This window comes from Neophocaena asiaeorientalis, unplaced genomic scaffold, assembly GCF_003031525.2.
Source record: "Neophocaena asiaeorientalis asiaeorientalis breed wild unplaced genomic scaffold, Neophocaena_asiaeorientalis_V1.1 scaffold138, whole genome shotgun sequence".
In the NCBI taxonomy this organism is placed as follows: domain Eukaryota; kingdom Metazoa; phylum Chordata; class Mammalia; order Artiodactyla; family Phocoenidae; genus Neophocaena; species Neophocaena asiaeorientalis.
In genome coordinates, this window is record NW_020172632.1 from 6,626,362 (window position 1) to 6,653,061 (window position 26,700).

Genomic DNA, 26,700 nt, shown 5'->3' on the forward strand with positions numbered 1-26,700 from the left:
GCTTAGCTGCTCTGTGGCATGTGAGATCTTCCCGGACCAGGGCTCAAACCCATGTCCCCTGCATTGGCAGGAGGATTCTTAACCCCTGCACCACCAGGGAAGTCCAAAAAAGGGAGTTCTTGACAGTGAAAAGTTCGAGAACAAGTGCTGTCGTCCAGAGAGCAGCATGAACCAGGCACTGCTGGGGAGGGCCTCCAGGGAGAGGAGAGGAAGGGGGCTGGTTCTCACACTCGCTCCGGGCCAGGTACTGTGCTTGGGCATCACATACGTTTCCCTCATCCTCACACAGTCCTGGGAGACGGTGGTACCATCTCCACTTTATAGATGAGTAAGTAAACTGAGGCCCAGAGAGGCCAAGTTACTTGCCCTGTATACCTACAGAATCACTAAGAGATTTGAACCTAGGTCTGCCTCACTTAAAAAACGAAAACAAAACACAATAAAACAAAACAAAAAGTCCAAAACTGTGGTGTCTGGGAAGTCACTCTGGTTTGAGTTTACAAGGAATAGAAGAGGGACAAGCAGAGGGAACAGCATGTAGCTATGGGTGCTGGGCACGGTTTATACCATTGACTGTTGTGACTAATGAGGGCGCACGGTAGGTACTCGCCGTAGTTTCAAATGAAAGACTGAAAAGCTTGGAGGCATAAAAGGGCACAGCCTATCCTGAGGTGGGAGAGAAGGAATGAATGTTTTCAAGTCTCTAGTTTCTGAAGTACTTTGACCAGGAATATTTAACCTTATTTTAACAAATCTCTAATTATGGAACTATTTCAAACACAGAAAAAGATAGAACATTGATAAAGCAGACAACGGTGAACCCATCACCCAGATTTACCAGATGATCATACTTTGCTGTATTCATTTCAAATATTTACATAGTAAAGTGACACAGATAAAAGCCCTCATCCCATCCCATCTCCCTCCCTTCTCTCTGTCAGAGGTCACCACTATCCTTGAAGTTGGTGAATCTCCTTCCTGAGCATTCGGTATTATTTTGTGTTTTTAAACTTTCCAAATATGGCTATCTTACTGTACCTTTCCTTTTACAATTTGGTTTTCACTCAATCATTATGTTTTTAGGACTTAGTCTATGTTGATACATGTAAATCTAGTTTACTCACTTTAACTGTTGTATGGTATTCCACTGTGAGTCTACACAGAACAGTGCATTTCTCCATTTTCTTACCGATGAACATCTAGGTAGTTTCCATTCTTTGCGGTTTCAAACAGTACAGCAGTGAAAGTCTTTAAACACGTCTCCTGGTGCACCCTCGTGTCACATACAGCCTTTATAACAATTGCAGCACGTACCCCTGCGTGACCTTGGAGAATTGTTTAATGTCTCAGAAGCTCAGTTTCCTCATCAGTAAATTGGGGTAATAAAATAGCGTGCATTTTGGTGACGACTGCATGCTTCAATGTAGGTGAAAAGCCTTCTGCAACCTGTAAAGGACTCCATGAAATGTTAGCTGTTTATCATTCAGGTGTTTGACATCCAGGATGCACTGAGCACCCTTCCACGCTGGGGACACAATGAACAGGGACGACCCCTGATGTGCTCACATGCATAAGAGACCGCTTGAGGGGTGCAGCAACAGAAGAACGCACAAGACTCTGCTCAGTAATCCAGCCTGGAGTATAGAGGCAGGCAAGGCTTCCGAGAGGCAATGACACTAAGCTAAGTCCTCTAAAGACAAGGAGGCTTAGGCGAGTGGAAGACGGGAGGGTGGAAGGCTGGCCCAGGCAGAGGGAGCAGCAGATGTGAAGGGACTGAAGGACGCAAGAGAACGTGCTTGGAACATAAGAGTTGAGGGGAGGGGTAGTAAGACAAAATGAGCCTGGAGAGGTAAGCAGAGCCACGATGCTGTACCCTGAGGGCAGCAGGGCGCCACTGAAGGATTTAAGCAAGGGAGTGATAGGCTCAGATCTGCGTGTTAGAAGAAGCAGTCTGAATAAGCTCTGGAGAGCTGCAACACTGGCCTCACACTCAACAACTATCCTACACTTAGATCTCATGTGAAGTATTGGGTTGGCCACAAAGTTCGTTCCCGGCTTTCCATGACATCTTACGGAAAAACCCGTATGAACTTTTTGGCCAACACAGTGTTATCACTACAATTAAAAAAAATGGGTCTGGCCACAGTGTGAAAGGGGGTGTAGGGGAGAGGCCGGAGGTTGGAGGCTGAGGATGGGAATGCTGCAGGCAAAACATGATGAGGGCGGAACCAAGGCAACCATTGATTTTGCCACCAACACCCTGACAGCATCACCAGGAGAGATGGGAGGAATGGGCCAGCTCACCCTGATTCAAAGAGGTTCATGCTCACACACTCCACCTAGTCCCCTTCTTGGACTCACTTATCATCTTTTGAGGCACAGGACCCAGCCATGAGCTCTCAAGTTTCCGGATGGTATGAGCCCTTTGGCAACTTGGCACCCAGGGCGTGGCTGGGTCTTCACCAATGTCCCATACGGAACCCCACCAGCATCTAGACCGCACAGATCCCACACAGAGTGAGGGGAAGGGGAGGGTGACACATTCTAGGGTAAGAGGGGCTGTTGGTTACCACAGGGAAAAGACAGACATACAAGAACTGCCCCAGACCCCTCACTCCCTAAGTGGGGACCACCTACCACCCCTAACTATGAGTGAGAGGCCTCTACCCTCAGTGCAGTGGTGCGTCCTGGCCTCCCCTAGGCCAGGCTAGAGCATTGCCATCCATTCTCCTAGCGCTCCATACTTCCCTTTTTAGCACACTCATCCCTTTAGAATTACAACTTTAATTTCTGCCTTCCTTGTCGGACTATAAGCTCCCCAATGGAGCCTCCCAGAACCGTACCCACCTTGTTCATTGTTCTTCCCTCAGTGCCTAAGAGACTGGCTCCTAAGAGGCCCTCCAGGAGTATTTGTGAGTATAATCAATAGGACGTACTGAGGGAGGAGAAAGGGTGGAGGAAGATGCATAGATTCAGGGGCCCTGAGAAAGAAAGTGCCTTGCTCAAGTCACAGGAGAGGCCGAATGAAATCACAGTTCCTGCTCGGGACCTCTGCCTCTCAGGGAAGGGCCTCCCCACTGATTATGCTATGCTGAAAAGAGGCTTTGCAACAGACCAGCATTTCCTGAAGTAGTCCATGGAATGCTGGTCTCAAAGTGTTCTCTAATTAAATAAGCTTAGGAAACTCTGGGTTAAACAAAATGGAAAACGTTTCTTCACCACTGGACTTTTCAGAGTCTTTAATATGCTGGTGTGCACGTGATTCCCAGTGAAGGTCACATGCAGTATTCCCCACATCTATTTGACCATGGAATTCTGTCTGTGAAACTTGGTTTCAAACCTTTGGCACCATCCCCCAACTGCTTGCCATAATTATTTACTGAACATGGCACAGCAAGGAGATTTGTTGCAACTTTTTGGGCAGTGCAGGAAAACCCTGTTTCACAAATGAAAATGACTCCAAGCTCCAAGGTATAAATGGGATAAAAACAAAACTGTTCTGGTCAGGAGGGGGCCTGGAGATCCCACCTGGCCATTCCTTCACTGCTGTCATGCCAGGAACTGTAGTGTCCTGCAGAGCCCAGTTTAAAAATCACTGGTACAGAACACTGAGGACAGAGCTGACATTAGAGACCTGGCTTCTGACACTGGCCTTGCCATGAGCTGTTTTACCTTGGGCAGGTCACGTGGCCTAGCTGGGCCTTGGTTTCCCCATTGATACAATGAGTCTGGTAGATGGGATGCTTTTTGGAGTCCTGAGCTTTAACCTCTGATATGATGAGGGCTGTGATTCTATGACTGCAAAATTCCAACTCTACGATTCTATGGTTCTTTGATTCTGAGATTCCACGGCTTAATATTCCAACTCTGGGACTGCCTGTAGCCAGCCTGAGCTGGTGCAGCATACTGGAGCCCAGGCTACAGAAAGCAGAACTCATGAACTGCGGTGTGCTGTCCAGGATTGCTAAGTTCCCTGCGGAGGGCATGCCCCATGAAGGATGGAGGGGGTGGGGTCTGGGGGTGGGGGAGCCTCAGAAACAGCAGCAGCTCAGTGGGCAGAGCAGGGAGAAGGACCCAGGTCTCCGGACTCTGGCTCTATCTTTAGATCTCCATAGCAACCATCACCAGGGCGCTGCAGCTGAAGGCATGGCTGAGCTGGCTGCCTGCAGGAGGGAGGGGCATTTGCTTTCACGGCTCTTTTGCTGGGGAAAGGACTCTGGGCTGGGCTCTTGAGCCAGGAAAAGGAGACTGAGAGTGAAGCCTTTTGCAGCACAAAAGACCTGGTGCCAAAATAAAGGTAATCTAGGGCCCCACCTTGTTCTGAGACATGCTCAGGTCGCAGAACCCACGACCTTCATTGTGTCAGGCTCACGGCACTGGAGGTACATACAGCAAGTGCCTCCTCTAGCCTCCGCTATGGTCATTCCCTAACCAGTGAGCACCGCATCTGAGCCAGCCCTGAGGTCACAAGAGACACACATCTCCAGGGAAAGCAGGCTTTGGCACAGGCATTACAGGGCAGGGCCCAGTGGGAGTCCCTCTCAAACCCTTGAAGCTGAGGAACCAGGAAAGCCCCTGCTAGTCCTTCGCCTGCCAACTCCTACCCAGCCAGGACCTGGCTCCCTCCAGGGAGTCCTCCCTGACTCCCGGCCCGATACTCTCCTCCCCAAGGTTCCTACAGCTCCATCTCCCTCCTCCCAGTAGGATGGCTGCTTGAGGGAGTCAGGAACCGCGTGGGGTGGATGAGAAACGGAGGTGTGCAGAGGTAAAGACATTTGTCCCAGGTCACCTGGAGAGTTAGCAGCAGTCTTCCATTCATGTCTTTGGATTCCAGTCTGTGTCCCTTCCTGCATCCCAGTGCCAGGCCCCTGGCCTGAGCTTTAGAAGGGAGGCCAGGCCTAGAAGAGGAAGTAGGAGTCCTCGGCCAGGCCTGCGCTCAGCAAGTACCCGGCCACGTCCTTGGTAAACTCAGCTGAGCCACAGACCAATGCAAACGGCTTTCTCCGACAGGAGCCGACCAGCTCTTCAATCAGGTCCTGGCCCAGGCGGCCAAAGTGGGTCTTGTCCCGGTAACTCCAGGGAAGCTGCTCTAGGGAGTTCTCCTGGGAGGATGAGAAACAGTGGGGGTGACTACTGGGGGTCCTCAGAGTTCACATGGTCAGCTCCTCTCTGGCCAACAAGGACACTGAGGCAGAGGGGGTGGGAAGCCAACCTTCACCCAACCCCACCACGGGCCAGGCACTTCCTCACACTGCGACTCAAATCACCCTCACAGAAGCCTGTGGGTAGGTAGTTATCCTCCACAACAGCTGATGCACAGGGAGGAGGGATGCCTCTCAGGGCACACAATGACACAGGGGCAGCAGCAGGACCAGAACCTGGGGCCACTGCACCTGTCACTCTGGGGGGAATGTTTTCTCACCATGACTGTGGGTCTCCAAGCATCTTTCCAAGGTTATCCATCACCATCACCCTCGGAGCATAACTTTTGTTCATTTAAGATTTCAATTAGCTTGTTGAGTTAACAAATGTTTACTGAGTGACTCTGTGCCTGGCCCGGTGCTAGGCAATGGGGATACGGCAGCTGCCCTAAACAGACAGGGTTCCTGGCCCCATCTGGCTGTGTGTATCAGAGATCCCGGGCTGCAGTGCCCTAACCAAGAGAAGGGTTTATTTCTCTCACATGAAAAGGCTAGAGGTAGTATTCTGGGGGTGTGCAATGCCCCAGGCTCCTTCTCTTTCTGCCTCTCTAGACTTAGCTTGTGGCTTTCATTCCCAGGGCCACAGAAGAAAATCTCCACTACTTGGAAGAATATCTTTTAAGTAAACATTTTATTGGAGTATAACATATGTATAAAAATCGTAAAGTTTATATAGTTTGGAGAATTTTAACAAAGAGAAGAAATCATGTAACCAGCGTCCAAAACAAAACAGAACCCGCAACAGAACAGGACTATCACCTCTGCAGACCCTATTGAGATGAACTTCTGGTTCCTGGGGCCAAGCAGCGAGACAGGATGGAGAGAGAGGGGTTGGGGTTGGAATCCAAGCTTTGCCACCATTTTCTGGTGAGGAGCCATGACCTCCCTGAGCTACTGAGATGAGCACAGCGGGTGGGGAAGCGCTGAGAGAGGCTCCATGAATGCAGGCCTCAAATCTCAGGCGCACTCACAGAGCTCATCAGACCCCGAGGGCCTCTGGGGGCAGTGCTGTGCTGCTGACCGGGGACACTCTCTGATGCTCTGCGTCTTCTCGCGTGCCCTTCGCGCTCTGACCTGCCCAATGGGCCCTCGAGGGCAGGAACGAGTAGGGCCCGTTGGCCTTGCCCCTCCTTCCCAATGCCCGATCCCCCTAGGCCAGTTAGGTTCAGTGCGGCTGACCTTGACTGTGCACCCAGAGATGCATGGGGTCTGGTTGCTGCTCAAGTGGGGAGGGGACCCATAAACAATGATGATGCAGTGGGGTGGGTGCTAGGAAGCAGAGCCTGGGCCGTGACAGCAGAAACATCTACACCAGCCTGGAGGCTCAGGGAAAGTTCCCAGGATGGAATTACACCTTAGCAGAGAGATGCGAGGGATGAGTGGGCGTTAGGTGAAGAAGTGGGAAGAAGTGTGCCTGGCAGGGGGAACCATATGAGCAGAGACCCAGGAGCCAGAAAAGCACAGAGCACTTGCAACCACAGGCAGACCAGTGACACCAGAACGCAGCATGCAGCCGGAGTGGGCCGGAAGGCGAGACCATGGAGGGCTGGCACATAGCCTTGAGAGCGGTGGGGAGCTAGGGAAGGACAGGAAGCAGGGCAGTGATGTGGTCAGAGCTGCCCTTCTGGCTGCAGGATGAAGGACAAATCATCAAGGAGTGGCTGGAGCAGGGAGATCCTTGATGATGCTGTCGCTATGGCCCAGGCAGCACCCAGAGTGGAGGAAGCATGGACAGGCAGGAGGCACCTCTCACTCCACCATCCCTCACCTTCCCCAGCTATTGACAGCCAGCCCACTCGCCTGCCCAACCGCAGGGCACTGGCCTCATCAAAGCCCCAGCCCAGGGTAGAAGGTCCCCTATTGCTTGTGAACTTTAACTCTGCCCTCAAGCCCGGGCTCCAATGCCATCTCCTCTGTGAAGCCCTCTCTGCTTGCCTCCAGCGCCCTGAACACCCTCCACAGCACCTATCCCTGTGCTGTCTTACACTGACAAGCAATAAGAGCATGGCCTCGCCACCAACTTGCTGTGTTACCTTGGGCAAGGTTCTTAACCTCTCTGTGTCTCAGGTTCCACATCTATTAAAAGGCCATGATGGCAGTAAAACCTCCTAAGATGGTGGTGGGGATTAAATGAGTGAGTACACATGAAGAGCTTAGAACAGTGCTAGGCACAGAGAAAGTGCTTGATGAAGGGGAGCCCTTGTCAGCCATCTCCGTGGCTGTCTCCACATATATAGATGAGCACCTGGAGGGCAGTAAGAGGTCATCTTCATTTTTATTTTTATTTATTAAAAAATTTATTTTTGGCCGCCCTGTGTGGCATGTGGGATCTTAGTTCCCTGACCAGGCACCGAACCCCCGTCCCCTGCAGTGGAAGCACAGAATCTTAACCACTGGACCGCCAGGGACGTTCCATTTTCGTTTTTAAATCCCTGGCACCTGGAACGTGGTGGGGGAAAGGAAGGCTGGCCAACCGCCAGGGCAATTCTGCCAGGTGCCTGCCTTCCTGCCACCTTCCCCGACCAGCTCTTAGGCAGGGCTGAGCGTGCTCCCGGCAGGAGTGGCCCTTCCCTCGCCCCTCTCCCCTCGGCTGTACCTTAGCCCTCTGCTTCATCCTTGACCTTGGGCACTGCTGTCGCTGCTAATGGTCACCAAGCACGACCCTCTCGGTGTTCACGCCACAGAACGTTCTGCCCCGTGCACAGGCCTGTGGACTCTGGCCCCGGAGACCTCAGGACCTCTGGTTTCCTGATACCCTCCCCTACCCAGCCACAATGTCGAGGATCATGTAAGTCTTTAGGGACACTCTAAAGCTGTCTCAAGAGGAAACTGATGACAAGGGTGCTCCAAAGTACAGGGTAATGAGGCGGACCCTGACCAAGAGAATGGAGGGGAGGCACCAGCAGGGAACCTCAACCCAGGGCGTGCAGGAAAGAGAAATAAAGCTACAGACTAGGCGAAGGCCAGTGAACAAAGATAGCTGAGGGCCTGGCTTGAGGTAAGGGGCAAGACAGCCCTCCACACTGCGGCCCTGTGGGGAGGGCCCAGAGGGGTGGCTTGAATGAATGGAGGGGGTGGGGAACCAGAGGGAAGAGGGCTCAGGAGGCAAAGCTGCTTCCAGCTAGAGTGGCTGTAACTTGGAGGATTTGAAAGCAGCTTTGTTCCCAGGTGGGAACAAGGTGATGTGGAAAAGACCCTAACAAATGCAGTGAACTGGACCCGGTTTACTCCACCAGCCATTGCCCGGGTGAGTGCCTACTCCATGCCTGGTGCTGTGCAAAGCACTGAAAGCGTGGTGATCCAGACACATGGTCCCTGCCTCAAGGAGCTATCACAGCCAGAGGACGTCTGTGCCTGGCCCACTGATTCTACAACCAGGCCCCCCGCCCATACAACAGAGGATGCCAGAGGGTGGATGGCAGGCAGCAAACCATGGTGGGTGAGAGCTGGCGCTCTGGAAGCAGACAGTCTCGGGTTCGTATCCTGGCTTCACCCTGTCTGGCAGCACGACACCAGCTGGTGCCTTCACCTCTGAGCGTCAGTTTCCTCATCTGCATAATGAACACGGCAACACCTGCCTTCCTTGCCAGGCACACACTGGGGGTTCCACCAGTGGCAGGGATGACTATTACGGCACAGGGCAGAGAGCCCACAGCATGTCCTCAAGACAGGTGCAGGGGACAGCAGAGTCTCAATCAGGGAAGGAAATCATCCCCCTGGGCTCACCTGGCTGAGTACAAAGAAGGTGCGGACATTCCAGAAACGAGCCTGCTCCCGGAGGAAGGTTTTCAGGTAGATGCCCTCAAAGGTCTTGAAGCAGCCGACCAGGGTGATGAAGGTCTCATCCTCTGCATTGTCTGTGATGCTCTGCAGGATGGGCACCATGGGGGCCAGGCCAGTGCCAGCAGCCAGCATGAGGAGCTCACCATACTAGCGAACAGGACGGTATATGACAGGGGTGGGCTGGGAAGGGGTCTGACCCCAGCCATCCAGTACGGGGGCTTTTCTTGGGCTTGTCTGAACTGGATGGCACTGCCCTCCCTGGGTGTCCCACCCATCTGAGTTCGCCTCTCTACCTCCTCCAGAAAACCATCCTTGCCTGTGAAAGGCTACAGCTTATGAGGTCTATGGAACAGAAATCATGGAATCTGGAGGCTGAAAGGGAACCTGATGGTGCAGTCATCCTGCAAGTGGCTTGGCTGCCTTCTAAAGCATCCCCTCGGGATTCTGCTTACATACTTCTGCTGATAGGTAGTCCACTACCTCCCAAGGAAGTCTGCTCCATTACAGACTGACTCCCCTTGCCAGGGAAGGCTTCCCACCTGACACTGAGCTGACACCTGTTCCCACCAAAGCTTTGCTCTCCCACTGCCATCCCAGCCCTGCCCTCCAGGCTGCTTCCTCTGCCCCAGGGCAACCCTGCAGAGATCGGAGGCCCCTGGCTTGGACCCTGAGCCTGCTCATCTCTGGACTAAATGAGATACTATACCTCAGTGCCTGGCACAGAGAGCCAGGCAATCAAAGTGAGCTCCCCAGAGGCACCTGTTCCATCAGCTCCCCATCACCAAACCTGTTTCCTGGCTCTAGGCCTCTTTAAGATCAGTGCCTAGAAGGTTAGTGCCTGACCCGCACAGTGAGGTATTCACCGACATCCTTCTAGAGATTAGGCCCCTGTGCGCAGTCTGAGTGTTCACCAGCTTTAGTGACAGCCACTGCACACCACACTACTGCATGGAATGCTTCCTGGACTATCAGGAGTCTGGCAGACCTGCAGGAAAACCCCCAGTCACGCGATCTGGGCACGTTCTTTCACCTCTCTGAGCCTTGGTTTCTTCACTGGTAAGAAAATAACAGCACCTCCCCAGAATAGCACCTATCTCAGAACTGTCATGAGGATTAAAGAGATGACATAAAGTGCCCGGTATGGGACTTCCCTGGTGGTGCAGTGGTTAAGAATCTGCCTTCCAGTGCAGGGGACACAGGTTCGATCCCTGGTCCAGGAGGATCCCACATGTCGCGGAGCAACTAAGCCCGTGCGTCACAACTACTGAGCCTGTGCTCTAGTGCCCACGAGCTGCAACTGCTGAGCCCGCATGCCGCAACTACGGAGGCCCGCGCACCCAGAGCCCATGCTCCGCAACAAGAGAAGCCACCACAGTGCAACGAAGAGTAGCCTCCGCTCACCGCAACTAGAGAGAAAGCCCACGTGCAGCAACAAAGACCCAATGCAGCCAAAAAAACCGAATACATAAAATAAAATAAATTCTAAAATAAAATTTAAAAAATAATCAAGTGCCTGGTATGGAGCATGGGGCTTAATACAATTAGATTCCTTCCCTCACTGAGCCCTACTGCTAGCCCATCATCCTGTCCTGTGTTCATGCTCTCCCAGCCTCCCAGTCACGGGGTGTGCCATGCTCCCCCTTTCTCCCATCACTGCTCAGGCTCTCCTCTGGGGAGCCCTCTCTGAGCCAGGGGCAGGTGAGGGGTCCTTCCTGTGTTCCCACAGCCCTCTGTGCATCTCTCTTCACACTTGTCACACTGTGTTGTTGTCATTTATTTGTGGGCCTGTCTCCCCATCAGACTGTGAGCTTCTGGAGGACAGGACTCATCTGACCCACCTCTGAGCCCCCAGGGTCCAGCACTGGCCTGGCCCTGGGTGAATACCTATGATAGTCTGTGGAATGTCTCAGGGCTGACGTGATCCATCTGCATTGAAGATGGCTGCAGAGTGGCAAGACTGGGCTGCATCCCAGCATCCTCACAGGAGCAGAGCCAAGCCGTAGCCACAGTTTCAGCAGCCAGGTGTTCATGTGTGACACACCATGTCTTTTGCCTCATGGCTGGGCCCTACACCCTCCCAGACAGGAAGTACAGGGCTTTCCAGTGGGGTCTGTGGATGCCAAGGTAGTAAGGTATGCCAAGGTATGTCCAGGAAGATGGCCTGCAGGTATTCTTGATTTCTTCTTTTAGCTTCTTTATTTTTTTTTTATTTAAAAAATTTATTTTGCCTGTACCAGGCAGCATGCGGAACATCCCCGACCAGGGATCGAACCCGTGCCCCCTGCCAGTGGAAGTAAAGAGTCTTAACCACTGGACCACCAGGGAAGTCTCTTTTAGCTTCTTTATATCTGCTGAATTTTTTTTTGGTAATGAACAGGTACTGCATTTGTAGTAAGGAAAATACCAATAATAGCTATTTTTAAATAAAACAAAAAGAATGGACCCACAGACATAGAAAAAAAACTTATGGTTACCAAAGGGGAAGGGAGAAGAGGGATAAATTAGGAGTTTGGGATTAACATATATACACTACCGTATATAAAACAGATAACCAACAAGGACCTGCTGTATAGCACAGGGAACTATTGAAGATGGCTGCAGAGTGGCAAGACTGGGCTGCATCCCAGCATCCTCACAGGAGCAGAGCCAAGCCGTAGCCACAGTTTCAGCAGCCAGGTGTTCATGTGTGACACACCATGTCTTTTGCCTCATGGCTGGGCCCTACACCCTCCCAGACAGGAAGTGCAGGGCTTTCCAGTGGGGTCTGTGGATGCCAAGGTAGTAAGGTATGCCAAGGTATGTCCAGGAAGATGGCCTGCAGGTATTCTTGATTTCTTCTTTTAGCTTCTTTATTTATTTTTTTTTATTTAAAAAATTTATTTTGCCTCTGCCAGGCAGCATGTGGAACATCCCCGACCAGGGATCGAACCTGTGCCCCCTGCCAGTGGAAGTGAAGAGTCTTAACCACTGGACCACCAGGGAAGTCTCTTTTAGCTTCTTTATATCTGCTGAATTTTTTTTTGGTAATGAACAGGTACTGCATTTGTAGTAAGGAAAATACCAATAATAGCTATTTTTAAATAAAACAAAAAGAATGGACCCACAGACATAGAAAAAAAACTTATGGTTACCAAAGGGGAAGGGAGAAGAGGGATAAATTAGGAGTTTGGGATTAACATATATACACTACCGTATATAAAACAGATAACCAACAAGGACCTGCTGTATAGCACAGGGAACTATACTCAATACTTTGTAATAACCTATAAGGGAAAAGAATCTGAAAAAGAATAGATGTATATGTGTGTGTGTGTGTGTGTGTGTGTGTGTGTGTGTGTACATATATATGTATGTATAACTGAATCACTTTGCTGTACACTTGAAACTAACACAGCATTGTAAATCAACTGTACTTCAATTAAAAAAAAAGAATGGAGAGGAAAAATGATTTGTTCTTTTCCATTGTTTTTGTTTTGCTTTGTTTTCCTAATTATAAAGGTAACAGGTACTCATTATGGATAATTTGGAAAACATAATGAAGAAAATAAAAATCACCCATAATTCCACTACCCAGAGCTGCTAACACTTTATTGCTTTTTTTAAAAAAATATTTTTTCTGGGGACTTCCCTGGTGGTCCAGTGGTTAAGACTCTGCACTTCCACCACAGGGGGCCTGGGTTCAATCCCTGGTCAGGGAACTAAGATCCCACATGCCATGCGGTGAGGAAGGAAGGAAAGAAGGAAGGGAGGAGGGAGGGAGGGAGGGAGGGAAGGAAGGAAGGAAGGAAGGAAGAAAGAAAAGGAATTCTTTAAAAAAATATATATATTTTCTGTGCAATTTAACTTAGTTTCCTAACATTGTATATTCAGTTTACCTAGTGTTTGTCACTTGATCTTACAGCTTAAGCATTAACGTCATTTATAAACATAATTTTAAAATCCAAAATAATAGTCTATCACGTATCTGTAACCCAGTGTACTTAACTGTTCTGTTGTTGGATGTTCAGTTGTCTCCAACTTCTTGCTATTATAGATAAAGCCGCAATGAACATGTGCAAGAGGCAGCATTTTGGATTCTTTCCATAGGACAGACTTCAGAAGTGGAAGCACTGGGTCAAGGGTGTGAAGATTCCTAAGACTCCCAGTGCATACTGTCAAACTGCTTTCCAGATATGCACCAACCGATGAGAAATTACTGATTCTTCCTGGGAATGTCAGGGGAGGATGTGAACATGCCGTGAAGATGAGGGGAAGAGCCTTTGGGTTGGGAAGCAGGGGGTTCCCAAGCAGTGAGACACAGGGTGTATTTAGGGAGTGGTCTCATAGTCTTGTCAATGGAACGTGAAACTGGAAAGATATCTGAGAGTCAGATGGCATAAGGACCCTAAATACCTAGCTCATAGTCTGAATTTTTCCAAGCAATGGGCAGGCAAGGATGGTTCTGGAACATGGGCAGGCAGTTTTGTTTCTTAGTGCCTATTCCCACCTCCTCCCATGTCCAACCCCAAGGATACTCTTGGGATTAGGTTTGGGCTCAAGAAGAATGGCACAGTGAGATTCTATGGCCTGAAACATGAGAACCACATTCCTGGAAGCTAAGCTGGGAGGGGTCTCCTGAGGACTCAGTGCGGGCACTGACCTGGTTTGGTTTATAGAAGAAGCCTCCGAAAGGTCCTCGCCAGAAAGCCGTGTCTCCTGCTTTCCAGGACTCCACATACTGGGACATCAGCCCTGTCTGGTAGCACTGGGAGGAAACGAAGGGAGACCTCATTAAGACAGGCACATGTTGCCAATACAAACCACATCAGCCTCGAAAGTGGAGCCCTTCCTGCACTCCCAGTGCTTTACACGTGTTGTGTCATTTAATCCTAATTATCCATGAAGTTGGTACTGTCGTTCCCTGTTTTCAGATGAGGCCAAGAAGCTTACACAGAAGGTAAATGGTAAGACTGGGATGAGAATCCATAAGACCTACGGCCTTAACTACAGAGGTCTCAAACCAAATAACTACAATGGCCATGTGGGTAACATAACTGAGTGAAGAACTGGGTATGAGATGATTGATGGCAACTAACAGTCTCAGCATCAGGGAGACAAGAGTGAGTGGTGGGGACTACAGTAAATTGGTGAGTGAATACTCTTTCTAAAGGAGGAAACCACTCTGCAAATTCCAGTACACAGTCCGTGGGGCCAGCGATGCCAGATCTTCTGACTCTCTAAGAGGGGCAGGAAATCCATATTTTTGTGAAAATTTTCCCATTTTTGAAATGTTGGCAATTAATTCAAAATTTTAAAACACTGTGCAGGCCAAGACCAAATATATTTATGGGCTGGAGTCCGCCTCATTTGCAATCTCTGCATATCCCTGCACTGTCTTCTGGCTGGATGAAAAAAGTGAAGATTGTGGAGGGGATTCTTCCATGGGGGAAGTGCACACTGCCCTGACCCTGTCAGGCACCAGGCTGGGGCTGCAGGGGAGACAGCTGGACCTTAAGCTCCATGGAGGCAGCCAGTGCCTGAGTCATGGAAAGGACTTAAACATCTGAATGAATGAATGAATGAATGAATGAACCCAGATTCAGGCCCTCCCTTTAAGGAGCTCACAATCTAAGAGGGACCTAAGTCTCAGACATATAAAAGGTAGAGACCACCCAACCCCCCGTGAGAAGGATGAAGTGCTAGGAGAGCCCTGAGGAGGTGCAGTCACTTCCAATGGAGTGGGATCGAGGACAGCTTCCTGGAGGGGAAAGCTAAGCTGGACCTTGAAGGCTGGGTAGACTCAAACTCACTGGGGATGTGGGAAGGAGGGCAGAGAGAATTCTGGGCATCAGGTGTGGTATGGTCAGGGGTAAGACAGCCCAGGAAGGGTGTCTGGAGAAATTATAACCAGGCTTGAAGGAGAGACTGGGCTTTGGTCACCAGACATGCTTTTGAGCACCCACAGCTACTTCTGGTACCATCCCTGCCTTCCTGGGGCACCACATGCATAAAGCAAGGGAAGTCTTCCGCTTACCTGAAGAGGTCTGGGGAGGAGGCTACAGTTTTTCTCCTAAGTTGCTGGAGGCTGTATTTCAGCGCACACCTTGTTTTGCGGCCCCAGTCTCGGGGAGGCACAGCCCCAGGGGTGGCCTTAGGGGCCCTATGGCACAGATAGCACTCAAGGAGAAAGGAAGGATTTTTCTGTGCCTCTGGCACCCACATGGAGCCTGGCACAGAGTAAATGCTCAATACACACTTGTTAAACAGAACTGACACTGAACTTGTTCTTCCACTTGAGATCATATCACCCCAGGGACCTTGGGACAATGACATCATCTCTCTGGGCTTCAGTTTCTTCATCTGTAAAATGGGGAGAATATGATCTACTCTGCAGGGTGATTATGAGGTTGAAACGAGATAATTAAAATAAAGAGCTAGAAGCAGTACCTGGTGCCCAGAAGGTGCCAGAGAAATGAGAGCTCCTCCTTTCCATCTACATGGGAGGGTAAACCTTACAAAACCCGCCTGCCTTCCCAATTTGCAAAGACATTTCCAGATCTTCCCAGCCAGCGGCTTAGGGATAATTAAGCATCTCTCTAAAGAGAGGCTTTCCGGTAAACGAAGGAGAAAATCAGCCTTGCAGCTGGGAGAAATCCAGCTGCCCTGAAGAACTGTCTCCAGGCTTACCCTTTCAATAGCAACACATCCAGACAAGCAGCTTGGGGAAGCAGGCCATTTGGAGAGGATTTGTGGAATCTCCCAGACAAACAGTTGCGTGGAAAAGGGATCCCATCCAAGCTTATGTGTGAGGGAATAAATACTCCAGCTCTGAAGGCAGGCGGGGATGGTTGGGAGCCAGAGACGGTGCTGGGGACCTGGAGTCAGAAGGCCAGGGCTCACCTTCCAGCTGTACTTCTTACTACCTGGGGAGCCTCAGGCCCTCCTGGGGCCTCAGTTTGCTTATCAGTGAAATGGGGATAATTCCTGTCCTACAAGGGAGACAAAGGATGTGAAAACTATTCCTAAATATAGGTGTCCCCTATGATTCCGTTTGGGAAATGATCTAGAGCTATGTATTAGGCTGACCCATAGGAAACTGCTGTTTCTGTGAGTCGAAAATGTTAGCATGTCAGTAATTTCACGCAGTTCAACCTAATTGTTTTTGCACATAATTGGACCTTCATGACGTCTTATATATTTATTGCCTATTCCTTGGGTCTCTGGGATATTTTGCATCCAGCCCACTTTGTTCATCTCATCTCTGCCAATTTCCCCACCCATCTCGGCTGCCCCTACAAGCAACTCTCCTCCCGCCACTCAGATTGGGTACAGTTCCCAGAAGACCCTGCTCTATTTCACCCCTCCCTGCCTTCGGTTATCCGTCCCCCTGGAATGCCACTGCTAACTTGTATTCCTCCCTCAAGGCCCAACTCAAATGCCCCGACCCCTGCCAACCCACCTGCGAGATGATTTCATGTTACTTTGGCCCCCAAGGTCCTCCATGTCCCATCTTTTGCCTACAAAAGTGTTCCAGGACAAATGACTAACAGTTCCCCAAATCATGCCTCCTTTGCCACTGTACGTGCCGATACAGCTCTCAGAGCTTCCTTCCCACTTCTGAGCTTAAACATACAGCTCAGACACACAGCTTCCTCTGGGAAGCCCAGCTCACCTTCCCTGCAGCCCCAGCTGCCCTGAGTTGGGTTGGGGCCTCCTGTCACAGCATCTACCACCTTGTACTGTCCCAGTCTGGCCCCTGTCTGAGGGCGGGCACCGTGTCTGACTCTCCCTGGACACCCGTGCCCAGCACACAGTAGGTGCACATGACTTGGTTCCCCTTTTCCCGGCTCAGTGCTTACACTTCATCAATAGGGAAGAAGGTGAGGAGGAACAGCTTTACTTTTCTCAGTCCAAGCCTGTTTTCCATAAAATCTATCAGGAACATGCCCTCTGTTGGTGGACCAGTAGCCTCCTTTCCCCAGGAGAGGAGATGAGAAAAGGTCTCTTTCATTGTCCTTGCTCTTCCCTTAAGCCAGCCTCCTCCCATGTGAGCGCTGGCTTTTCCCATGTCACAGGGCAGTGCCCCACCCTGACCAAGCTGGCAAATGGAGGTCCAGTCCACAGCCTCTTAGAGCATCCGTGTGAGTTGGCTCACCTTGATTAAAACTTCAAAGTATCCTTTTGCGTTGGCAGGGCTGATGGGCGTATAGGCTCTCTGAATTTCTAAGCCATCTACTATCCCTCTGGGAAAGAGAAGCACTCAGTCAGGCAGTCAGCCAGTTATTCAACAAACCCTTAGAGTACCGAATCTGTGCCAGGCTGGTGAAAGTGAAGGTGGGGGCCCAGTCATCCCCAGTGGTCCTCATTGAGGGGCAGGCAAGATGGAGCAGAAGAAAAGAGCACTGGGCTCCCCCCACTGCCACGTGCTGGCTGTGAGACCCTGGGCAGGTCATTTAAACCCTCAGCTGCCCCTTCTGTAAAATGGGGACAACTGTCTATGCCCCTGCTGTGTAGCTCCACAGGGGTCACAGATGAAAAAGTGCTTCAAAAAGTACACTGATGGGCTTCCCTGGTGGCGCAGTGGTTAAGAATCCCCCTGCCAACGCAGGGGACACGGGTTCAAGCCCTGGTCTGGGAAGATCCCGCATGCCACGGAGCAACTAAGCCAGTGCACCACAGCTACTGAGCCTGTGCTCTAGAGCCTGCGAGCCACAACTACTGAAGCCCGCGCGCCTAGAGCCCGTGCTCCACAACAAGAGAAGCCACCGCAATGAGCAGCCCGCGCACCGCAACAAAGAGTAGCCCCCGCTCACTGCAACTAGAGAAAGGCCGCGCACAGCAATGAAGACCCAACGCAGCCAAAATAAATTAAAAAAAAAAAGTACACTGATGATGTGAGCTATTTTAGGACATCACTGGGGTTTTTCCTGACCTCTCCTCGACCACAGAATGATCAAGATAAAAATAACTATATTTAACAAGCGTTTAACATTTATCAAACACGACCGCATGCCAGGAGCATCAGAAGTGAAAGGATCCTCAAGGGTGCCCTAGTCCAAAGCCTGACCCCATGCATGAATCCCCTCCAGGGTTATCAACAAGGGGGCCAGGAGCACGATCGTGAGTAATAATAAGAGCAGCCATGTTGTAGTAAATGCCTATGATGCACCAAGTATACTATATGCAGTATCTCATTTATTTCAAACAATAACCAAAATGAGGAAACCAAGGCTTAGAGAAGGGATGTCACCTGCCTGAGGTCACACAGCTAGAATTCATCTGTAGCTGTGTCTGCCTCCAGGTCTGGGTTCCTTATCACTACTCAGAGCTTCCCTGGAGCACCTAAGCACTCCTCTCTTGAGCCCTACTATGTACAAAATTTTCTTCTTTGAGGTATGCAAAGATTAAAAAGGCCTGTCCCAATGTATCAAAAGTTGGGCAGAAATATTCAATAAATGCTTACAGAAAAAACAAGGAAATAACAAACAGAACATATGGCATGGCTCGGATGCAAAGGGCACTGTGACATTTGCTATGACAGGGGTAAAAGTGACAGGCACTCTCACCTAGGGAACCTCAGAAGGTCTTAAAGGACAAGCAGGCCACTAACAGGTAACAATGGGCAGGAAGTAAAGTAATTCCAGGCAGAGGGAACAGCCTGGGCAAAGGCTTAGAGGTAGGATAATGTAGGGCAAGCCAGGAACTGGCGAGTGGACCTCGGGGCTGGAACAAGGGGCACATATGGGGGTGGTTGGGGGGGTGTGGAGAAGAACTTGCTGGGCAAGGAGGCTGGGGCCTTGGGTTACAGTGTCACTGGGGAGACACTGTGGAGTACCAGAAGGGGGCTGAATGAGGAGGGATGTGGTCAGCTGCATGTGTTAGGAATGTCACTGGAGTGACAGAGAGGGGCCAGACTAGAGGCAGGTAGTTCTGGGCATCCCTGACTTATGGATGGAGGGTTGCTTGGGGCTGTGACCTGTCCTGTGGCCCCTCTTGTCCACTGGAACAGTGACCTTTAAGGACCGTCAGCCAGGCCACAGGCCAGAACAAGCTGGGCACAAACACCAGGGGTCAGTGCGAGGCAAGTACTGGCTAGACTTTCCGTCTCCTTTGATGGCTCTGCCTCCTCTTGCCAACACCATAAATGCTGGAGTTGCCAGGGTTCGGTCCTACCTCCCTCCTTCTTTCCATGCCCCACATGCTCCCAAATGCCATCCATAACAATATACCTGGATGATTCCCAGATCCACATCTGCAGCTCAGATTTCTCTGCTGAGCTTCAGACCCAGAGAGTCAACTGCCTGGCAGTCACCTCCATCTGGAGGTCCCAAAGGGTCCTGCCTGTGTAGGTGGAGGTGGGGATCAAGGTGGGAGAAGAGTACAAAAGTAAGCTGGAAGGAAGAGGGAAGTTCAGAGGAATGAAGGGTGTAACTCAGGAGGCGGGCTGTTTGGGTTTGAATCCTTATTAGCTGTGTGATACTGGGAAACTCCCTTATTTTCAACAACAGTGTCTTCTCTATCAACTGGTGCTAATCATATGAGGTTAATACCACAAGCTCTGGAGCCACACTGCTTGCTTTCAAATCCTGGCTCCAACATTTCCTAACTGTGTGATCTTGGGGAAGTTACTAAACCTCTCTGACTTCAGTTTCCTCTGGGGCATGACAATGGTGTCTACCACACAGGATTTTGTGAGGGATGAATGAGCTTATACATATGAGCACACAGAACTGTGCCTTGGATACTAAGTGCTAAAAAAGTGTTTGCTGTTACTGTTATTATTATTTATTATGAAAATGCATTATCTAGTTCAATTCCAAGAGCCCTCTGAGTCATGTATTACTATGTTTATTCTGAAGATGACAAATGGAGGTTTAAGGAAGGTTAAGCAAGTTGCCCTAGACCACACAGCTAGCAAATGGCAGAGCAGGGCTGCAAAGCCTGGGTCCTCCCACTACCTGAGTGTACCGTAGGATGAGGTGCTGGCCAGGCCGCAAGCCGAGCCGGCTGTTCCCAGGTAATGCAAACCGGACAAGGTAGGTGTCCTTAGTGAGTCTGTCCGTGGCACTGATGCAGAAGGCTAGGAAGGTCTCTGGGCTCAGCTTGGAGGGACAGCTCTGCAACGGGAAAAGATTCAACAGCTAGAAGCTGGGACTCAAGAGACATGCAAGCATCCATGGGCATCCTCCCCACAAGGAGAGGCTATCAAGGCCAATAAGTTTTCTCTGTAATAGCGTAGTCCCACCTTACTTCCCTTTCTGGCTCTAAGAATGCCAGAACACTTTACATTGAGCTCACCCTGCTCTGAAGCCTTGTATGGCTCCCCTCAGCCCCAGGATAAAGTGCAAGGTCCTTAACTGGACACTCAAGGGCCCTGTGGATGGGCCCCAAGTCTCATTTTATCTCCCAGGCATCAGACACCAGACTTTTCTCTGTACCCCCAAGAATACCTTGTGGCTTCCTACCTGTGAATCTTTATTTGCTCAAGCTGCGCCCTCTATCCAGAACACTCACCTCCAACGTATGAAAGACCTACCCATCCTTCAAACCTGCTAAAATCCAGATTTGCACAATTTAGAAATTGATGGGACCTAATGGATGATCTAATCCAACGTCCTTATTTTATATGTGGGGAAACTGAGGCCTGAGTGCTAGTGACTTATTTGTACAAGGTCGCACCATGAGCAGGGACTCAAATTCATGTCTCCCAAGTCTCAGGCCACTGTCCTTAATATTCCACCCCACCTCTACCTCCTCCGGGAAGCCTTCTCTGAATGCCACGACTCACAGATCTCCCTCTCCTGTAAAATGCCCACACCCAATTCACTCCTGGGACCTCCCCTCGCCACCTGCCCCATGCCCCATTCACCAGCTCAAGGCCAGGCTTTGAACCTGGGTCAGTCTGCTTCCATTAAGCTCACTCTTTTCTCTCTGCTGTACAGAGTCAGAGGAAGCTTCCGCGAGCAGGTACACTGCACAGGGCTGAGGCCAGGTGGACGCTGCTCCCCCTCACCTGTGTCTCTTCTCCACTCAGCAGGCTCCTGTCCTTGCTGGCTCGGGCTGCCTCCCAACTTGCTAGGTCTCGCTGGTAGAGGTCGAACACGCAGGGTGAGCAGCCACTGCCGCAGCACTGGGAGGGCAAGGGCTCCACTGGCCGAAGCTGCAGCCAGGCTTCCTCATCGTCGTCTTCCTCCCCCTTGTCCATTGTCAGTGGGCCTTTGTCAGGCAGGAGGTGTGGGCAACTGGGTGCTCTTCCCAGAGTAGGCCCAGGTCCTCCTCCCTTGCCAGCCTGGGAGAGGGAAAACATGTGGTTACACTCTGGTCACCTCTATTCCGCTCATTCTCCCTGAGGCCTTCAGGTGCCAAGCTCTGTGTGAGCACTGGGGACAGGGATGAATCAATCCTGGGATCTGCTGCCTGGTGGGGGAGGGAGGGAGACAGGGCACAGTGATCAGAACGGGCAACCATGGTTTCTTGACCTCTTCGTGTGCTCTGAGGACTGCTGGATTAAGATTACATAGAAAATCTCATTGAATTTTTAAAATATTTTAAATGATGAAGTACAACATTTATGTACAACTTAATATTTATAAAAGTTATAAAAATAAATTACAGATAAATTATAAATAAAAATAAATAAAAGAACCCTTTCGTAAGCACCTCTCACTCAAGTAGAAAGAAACTTGCTGGCATCCCAGAAGCCACACATTTGTGTTCCTCCCTGATCACACCCCTGCTCCCCATTACCACCACCCGTTTTTTTTTTTTTTTTTGGTACACAGGCCTCTCACTGTTGTGGCCTCTCCTGTTGCGGAGCACAGGCTCCGGACACACAGGCTCAGTGGCCATGGCTCACGGGCCCAGCCGCTCCGCGGCATGTGGGATCCTCCCAGACTGGGGCACGAATCCGTGTCCCCTGCATCGGCAGGCGGACTCTCAACCACTGCGCCACCAGGGAAGCCCCACCCTGACTTTTGATATAATCATTCCCTTGTTTTTCCTTAGTGCCACCTTTATTTGCAACCCTATCCACTATTTATCAGGTTTGCTTAGTTTCTACCTTTAAACAGAATCATATGAATGCATTCTTCTGTGTCTGGTTTCTTTCACTCACCACTGTTGGTGAGTCACCTATCAAATTGTTGCATCTCATTTAATCTTTACAACAAGGCCAGTCCTGGAGGTGTCATTTTATGGATGGGAAAACTGGGGTCTGGAGAGGTTTAATAACTTACCCAGGGTGACAAAGGTCCCCAGATGATGGCACTGGGACTTTAACTCTGCTCTGTCTGGTCTCAGAACATATTGCTCTTCAATCACAGGAAAACAGGAGGAGGAGGAAGTCATGATGGTCCAGGTGAGAGGTAATGAGGACCTGGACCAGGGGAGCTTCAGGGAGGATGAGAGGACAGCGGTCAATTAGAGAAATCCTGAAGCAGTAGTTAACAGGACACAGAGACTGATGGATGTGAGGTGAGCAGGTGAGGGGGATAGAGGGGTTGAAGGGACATCCAGGTGTCTGGCTTGGATCCGTGGGTGGATAGTGGGTCCAAGAGAAGTTGAGTTTTAGGGGAAAGAGGAAGTGGGGGAAATGGTTAAGTTCAGTTTGAGGTACACTGAGTGCCTGTGGGACATCCAAGGGCAAAATCCAGCTGCCAGTTGGATTAAATAGGTCTAGGTACCTGAGTCTAGAGATGGAGCTCTGGGTAACTGACAACAAGGGAGGGATGAGTGGGTAGAGGAAGAGAACAGGCTGGAGCCTCTGAAGGCCTGCTTGGCTTCCTGCTTCCTGCAGCACTCACTGCACTTGGTCCAGCCCTGGTCACTGTAGGTGCTCAATAAATGCTCTTCCAGTGAATGAATCTCTACCCTATAGCATTTCACACTGTTCAGAAATTACATGTTTACGTGGTTTTCTCTTCTTTTGAGACTGTGAACTCCTTGAGGGCAGAGACCTGTTTTTTATTCATTTTATGAACTAGCACAGTGTACATTTAAAAATATGGATGTTATATGAAAGGAAGAAGGAAAGGAGCTTGGTTTCAGGGCCATTAGGTAAACATTGTCTGAAAGAAAGATCAGGGGGGAAAATTTAAATGGTTATGATTTATTTTGAGATGTTTTTGTGAGGGCAGTTTGGGATTTATCAAGGTTCTCTGCCTTCATATGTGGAACTATACAGTTTATATAGAAATAGACTTGGTCATCTCACCTGTAAGGAAACTATTCATTGAAAATTCCACAGGCAGGGACTTCCCTGGTGGTCCAGCTGCTAAGATTCTGTGCTCCCAATTCAGGGGGCCCGGGTTCAATCCCTGGTCAGGGAACTAGATCCTGCATGCTGCAACTAAAAGATCCCCCATGCCACAACTAAAGATCCCGCACACTGCAATGAAGATCCCACATGCAGCTATGAAGATCCCGCGTGCCGCAACTAAGACCCGGTGCAGTCAAATAAATAAATAAATATTTTTTAAAAATCCACAGGCAAATCAAAGTAAAAGAGGGTCTTCTCTCCCTCTTGTCTGAGAACAGAACTTAGGGGAAGTCTGATGTCCCAGAGCATTATTTGATGTAAATATCATTCCTCTAAAAGCTCCAGTCTTGGACTTCCCTGGTGGTGCAGTGGTTAAGAAGCCACCTGCCAACGCAGGGGACACGAGTTCGAGCCCAGGTTGGGGAAGATCCCACATGCTGCAGAGCAACTAAGCCTGTGCACCACAACTACTGAGCCTGCACTCTAGAGCCCGTGAGCCACAACTACTGAGCCCGCGTGCCACAACTACTGAAGCCCATGCGCCTAGAGCTGGTGCTCTGCAACAAGAGAAGCCACCTCAATGAGAAGCCTGCACACGGCAGCGACGAGTAGCCCCCGCTCGCCGCAGTAAGTCTGTGTGCAGCAATGAAGACCCAATGCAGCCAAAAATAAATAAATTAATTAATTTAAAAATATAAATAAATAAAATTAAAACAATAAAAGCTCCAGTCTTTGATTTCCTCCTATTCATTCCTGCCTCTTAGACACTTACTGCGCAGGGGCTGCTGAATGAGGTGCTGGGACACAGAGGTGACTGACACTCATCTCTGTCCTGGAGGAGTCATCCACTAAACAGATAAGAACCGGGATAAGATAGATGCACTGTCTCACTCAGTCCTCTCGACAGCTGTACATAAGTAGGCCATGCTCTTCCTCATTTCACAATGGAGAAAACTGAGGCCAGGAAGCAGGAGTGGTAAAGTTAGTGCACATACTTGGTCTCTTAAGACTCCAGGCTGCTCTTTCTCCCTGGATTTCTTGCTCTAGAGGGCGGAGGAGAGTGTCTTCATCTCCAATTCCCAGTGCCTGGCACTGGGCTGGCACACAACAGGGACCCAACTTGCCAAACTGCCACGGAATTTTATGGGCACCCTGGAGCTTCCCAAGGGCAGTAGCTTCATTCGTGCATAAAGTGCTAGAATCAAGGTGTGCGCCAAGTCTGTGCAAAAGCAGAGGAGCAAACCACCACACCTACTAGAAGACAGTGAAGTCCTGTTTCTTGGTTACCAATCACTTCCCAGGAGCCCTAACCTTTAAGATCTTTCCCACTTTTCCTGCTTTCCACACCCATTTACACTGGAGCTTCCCATGGGCCCAAACGATGTGCTTCCAGTCTCCCCCTACACCATCAATCAGCACACCTCCCACCAGCTCTGATCACAACAGTCCCCTGCTTAGCAAGCTTCGATAGCTCCCCACTGCCTACAAGATACAATCCAATCTCCTTGTGTGGAGCCCAATGTTCTTCTGATCAGAACTTGTCCAAATTCTCTTACCACTTACTATCATTGGTTTTAGAAGGGTAGTTCCTCTGTGTGCAATAAATCTTTCTCTCACAGAGGAAAGGCTGCTCTTTAGAGGAAAGAAAACCTGGTTCTACTGCTGGTTCTATGATTTCAGGAAGGTTTAGCAGGTTGAGAACCCCTTGAGGGCAAGCAGGTATCTTATTCTTTCTGTATTCTACCACCAAGCACAGGCCTGGCATATGGAAGGCTCAGGTGAGTGGTGAGAACTCAGTTTACATATAAGGTCTGGGAGCCAGGCACAGTGCTAGGTGCTGGGATACAGCAGAGGTTAATAAAACAGGGGCTCTACCTTCACAGAGCTTGCAGCCTAGCTTGGTGGTGTCACATCAGGTCAACCCATTTTTCTTGCATGTTATGTACCAGGTTTGTATTAAGAGTGAATGAGATCTGATTCCCTCTGTATGCTGACTTCTTACTCCCAAAAGGTATTTCAGAGATAAAGTGAGGTAAGTGAAGGAGCCCTATTAACTGTAAACTGCTGTACAGTGTGAGGGTTATTTAGCCTTCTTTGCCGTAAATTTACTTTCTCCATGTTTTACTAATCCCACTCTCCCTAGTATTTTGGAAATTAGTAGAGAAGCTGGCCACGTCAGTCATGAATTTTAAAGACCAGGTTCACATCTTCTCTCAGCCTCTACCTTTTCAGTCTAAGAAGCCAGGCCTTGACATGTTGTTGCCTCTGCCTGGATAACACTCCTCACCCTCAGGCCTTGCTTCAAGGTCACCTGCCCTCAGAGCCCTCCCTGAACCACCCCCTTCTCATTCTCTAGAAGGTACCCTATTTGCTTATTCATCACATTATTATGTATTCATTCATTAAACATATATTTACTATGTGCCAGGCACTGGTCTAGGAGCAGGTTTCACAGCAGTGAAGAAACAAAATCCCTTGCACTCATGGATCTTATATTCCAGTGAGAGCGTGATTAAATAAGATCAAAATAGAAAACATGTTATGTTAGTGTTAAATACTGAAAAGAAAAATAACTGGGGGAAAAGGCATATGAAGTATGTGTGTGTGTGTTGAAACTGCTATTTATTTACTTTACTTGCTTTCTGTCTGCATCTCCCACTAAACTGTACGCTCTACATCGCACATCTGTTTTATTCACCGGTGTAAACCCGATGCTCAGCACTGCCTGACACTCAGTGGGCATTTGATAAATACGTGCTGCGCAAGGAGCAAGGTACACCTCCGCCGCTCTGGCCCTGCTTCCAGGAGGCGAAACGCGACATTCCGAGGAAAGGAACTCACTTTGGGCGCTTGGGAGGAGGCGTGCAGTGCAGCGCGGTCGGTGCGGCGCCGGCGTGGTGCAAGGGCCACGCTCAGGCTCCGCGTGAGAAGGGCTGGAGAGGCAAGGAAATTTACGGCGTACCCACCGCGCGCCGGGTGCTGAGCTAGTTTAGGCGCTAGTTTAGGCGTTTCTATCGCTATTTTTACAGCGGAAATTTACGGCGTACCGAAGGAAGTGCCCTGCCCAAGCTAGTTTAGGCGCTAGTTTAGGCGTTTCTATCGCTATTTTTACAGCGAGTGACTTTAAGGCTCAGAAGGAAGTGCCCTGCCCAAGCTAGTTTAGGCGCTAGTTTAGGCGTTTCTATCGCTATTTTTACAGCGAGTGACTTTAAGGCTCAGAAGGAAGTGCCCTGCCCAAGCTCCAATTGCTCGTTAAGCGATCAAGGCTGTCCCGAGTTCAGGCTCGAAGTCCTGACTCTCTTCTCCTAGTCCCCCTGCCCATCACAACCACTCACCTACCCTCCTGCGCTTCCCCGGGGAGGCAGGCAGGGTTCCACCTGTGGGAAATTGCCGACGGCCTGCAGGGTGGGGCAAGACGAGGATGCCCTGACGATGATTGGTTAAAGTGGCTGCCACTCATAAAACGAGTCTCGGCGTTCG

At 50.0% G+C, this 26,700-nt stretch overlaps 1 protein-coding gene across 6 annotated transcripts; it reads right to left on the minus strand.

Annotated features, from left to right (window-relative positions):
- CYB5RL (cytochrome b5 reductase like) lies at positions 1-26,667 on the minus strand. 6 transcript variants are annotated; one of them, XM_024739242.1, is made up of 7 exons: positions 26,556-26,667; positions 20,977-21,252; positions 19,932-20,080; positions 17,119-17,206; positions 13,624-13,728; positions 8,928-9,068; positions 1-5,102 (listed from the first exon to the last, which is right to left on the minus strand). In XM_024739242.1, exons 2-7 carry the CDS (start codon positions 21,166-21,168, stop codon positions 4,899-4,901), a joined length of 879 nt encoding a protein of 292 aa, XP_024595010.1. In that variant the 5' UTR covers positions 21,169-21,252; positions 26,556-26,667; the 3' UTR covers positions 1-4,898. The 6 variants fall into 6 exon arrangements, with proteins under 6 accessions (XP_024595010.1, XP_024595007.1, XP_024595008.1 ...); XM_024739239.1 differs by having other exon boundaries at positions 8,928-9,131; positions 26,556-26,666; XM_024739240.1 differs by having other exon boundaries at positions 8,928-9,131; positions 26,560-26,609.
- Between the last annotated feature and the right edge of the window lie 33 nt (positions 26,668-26,700).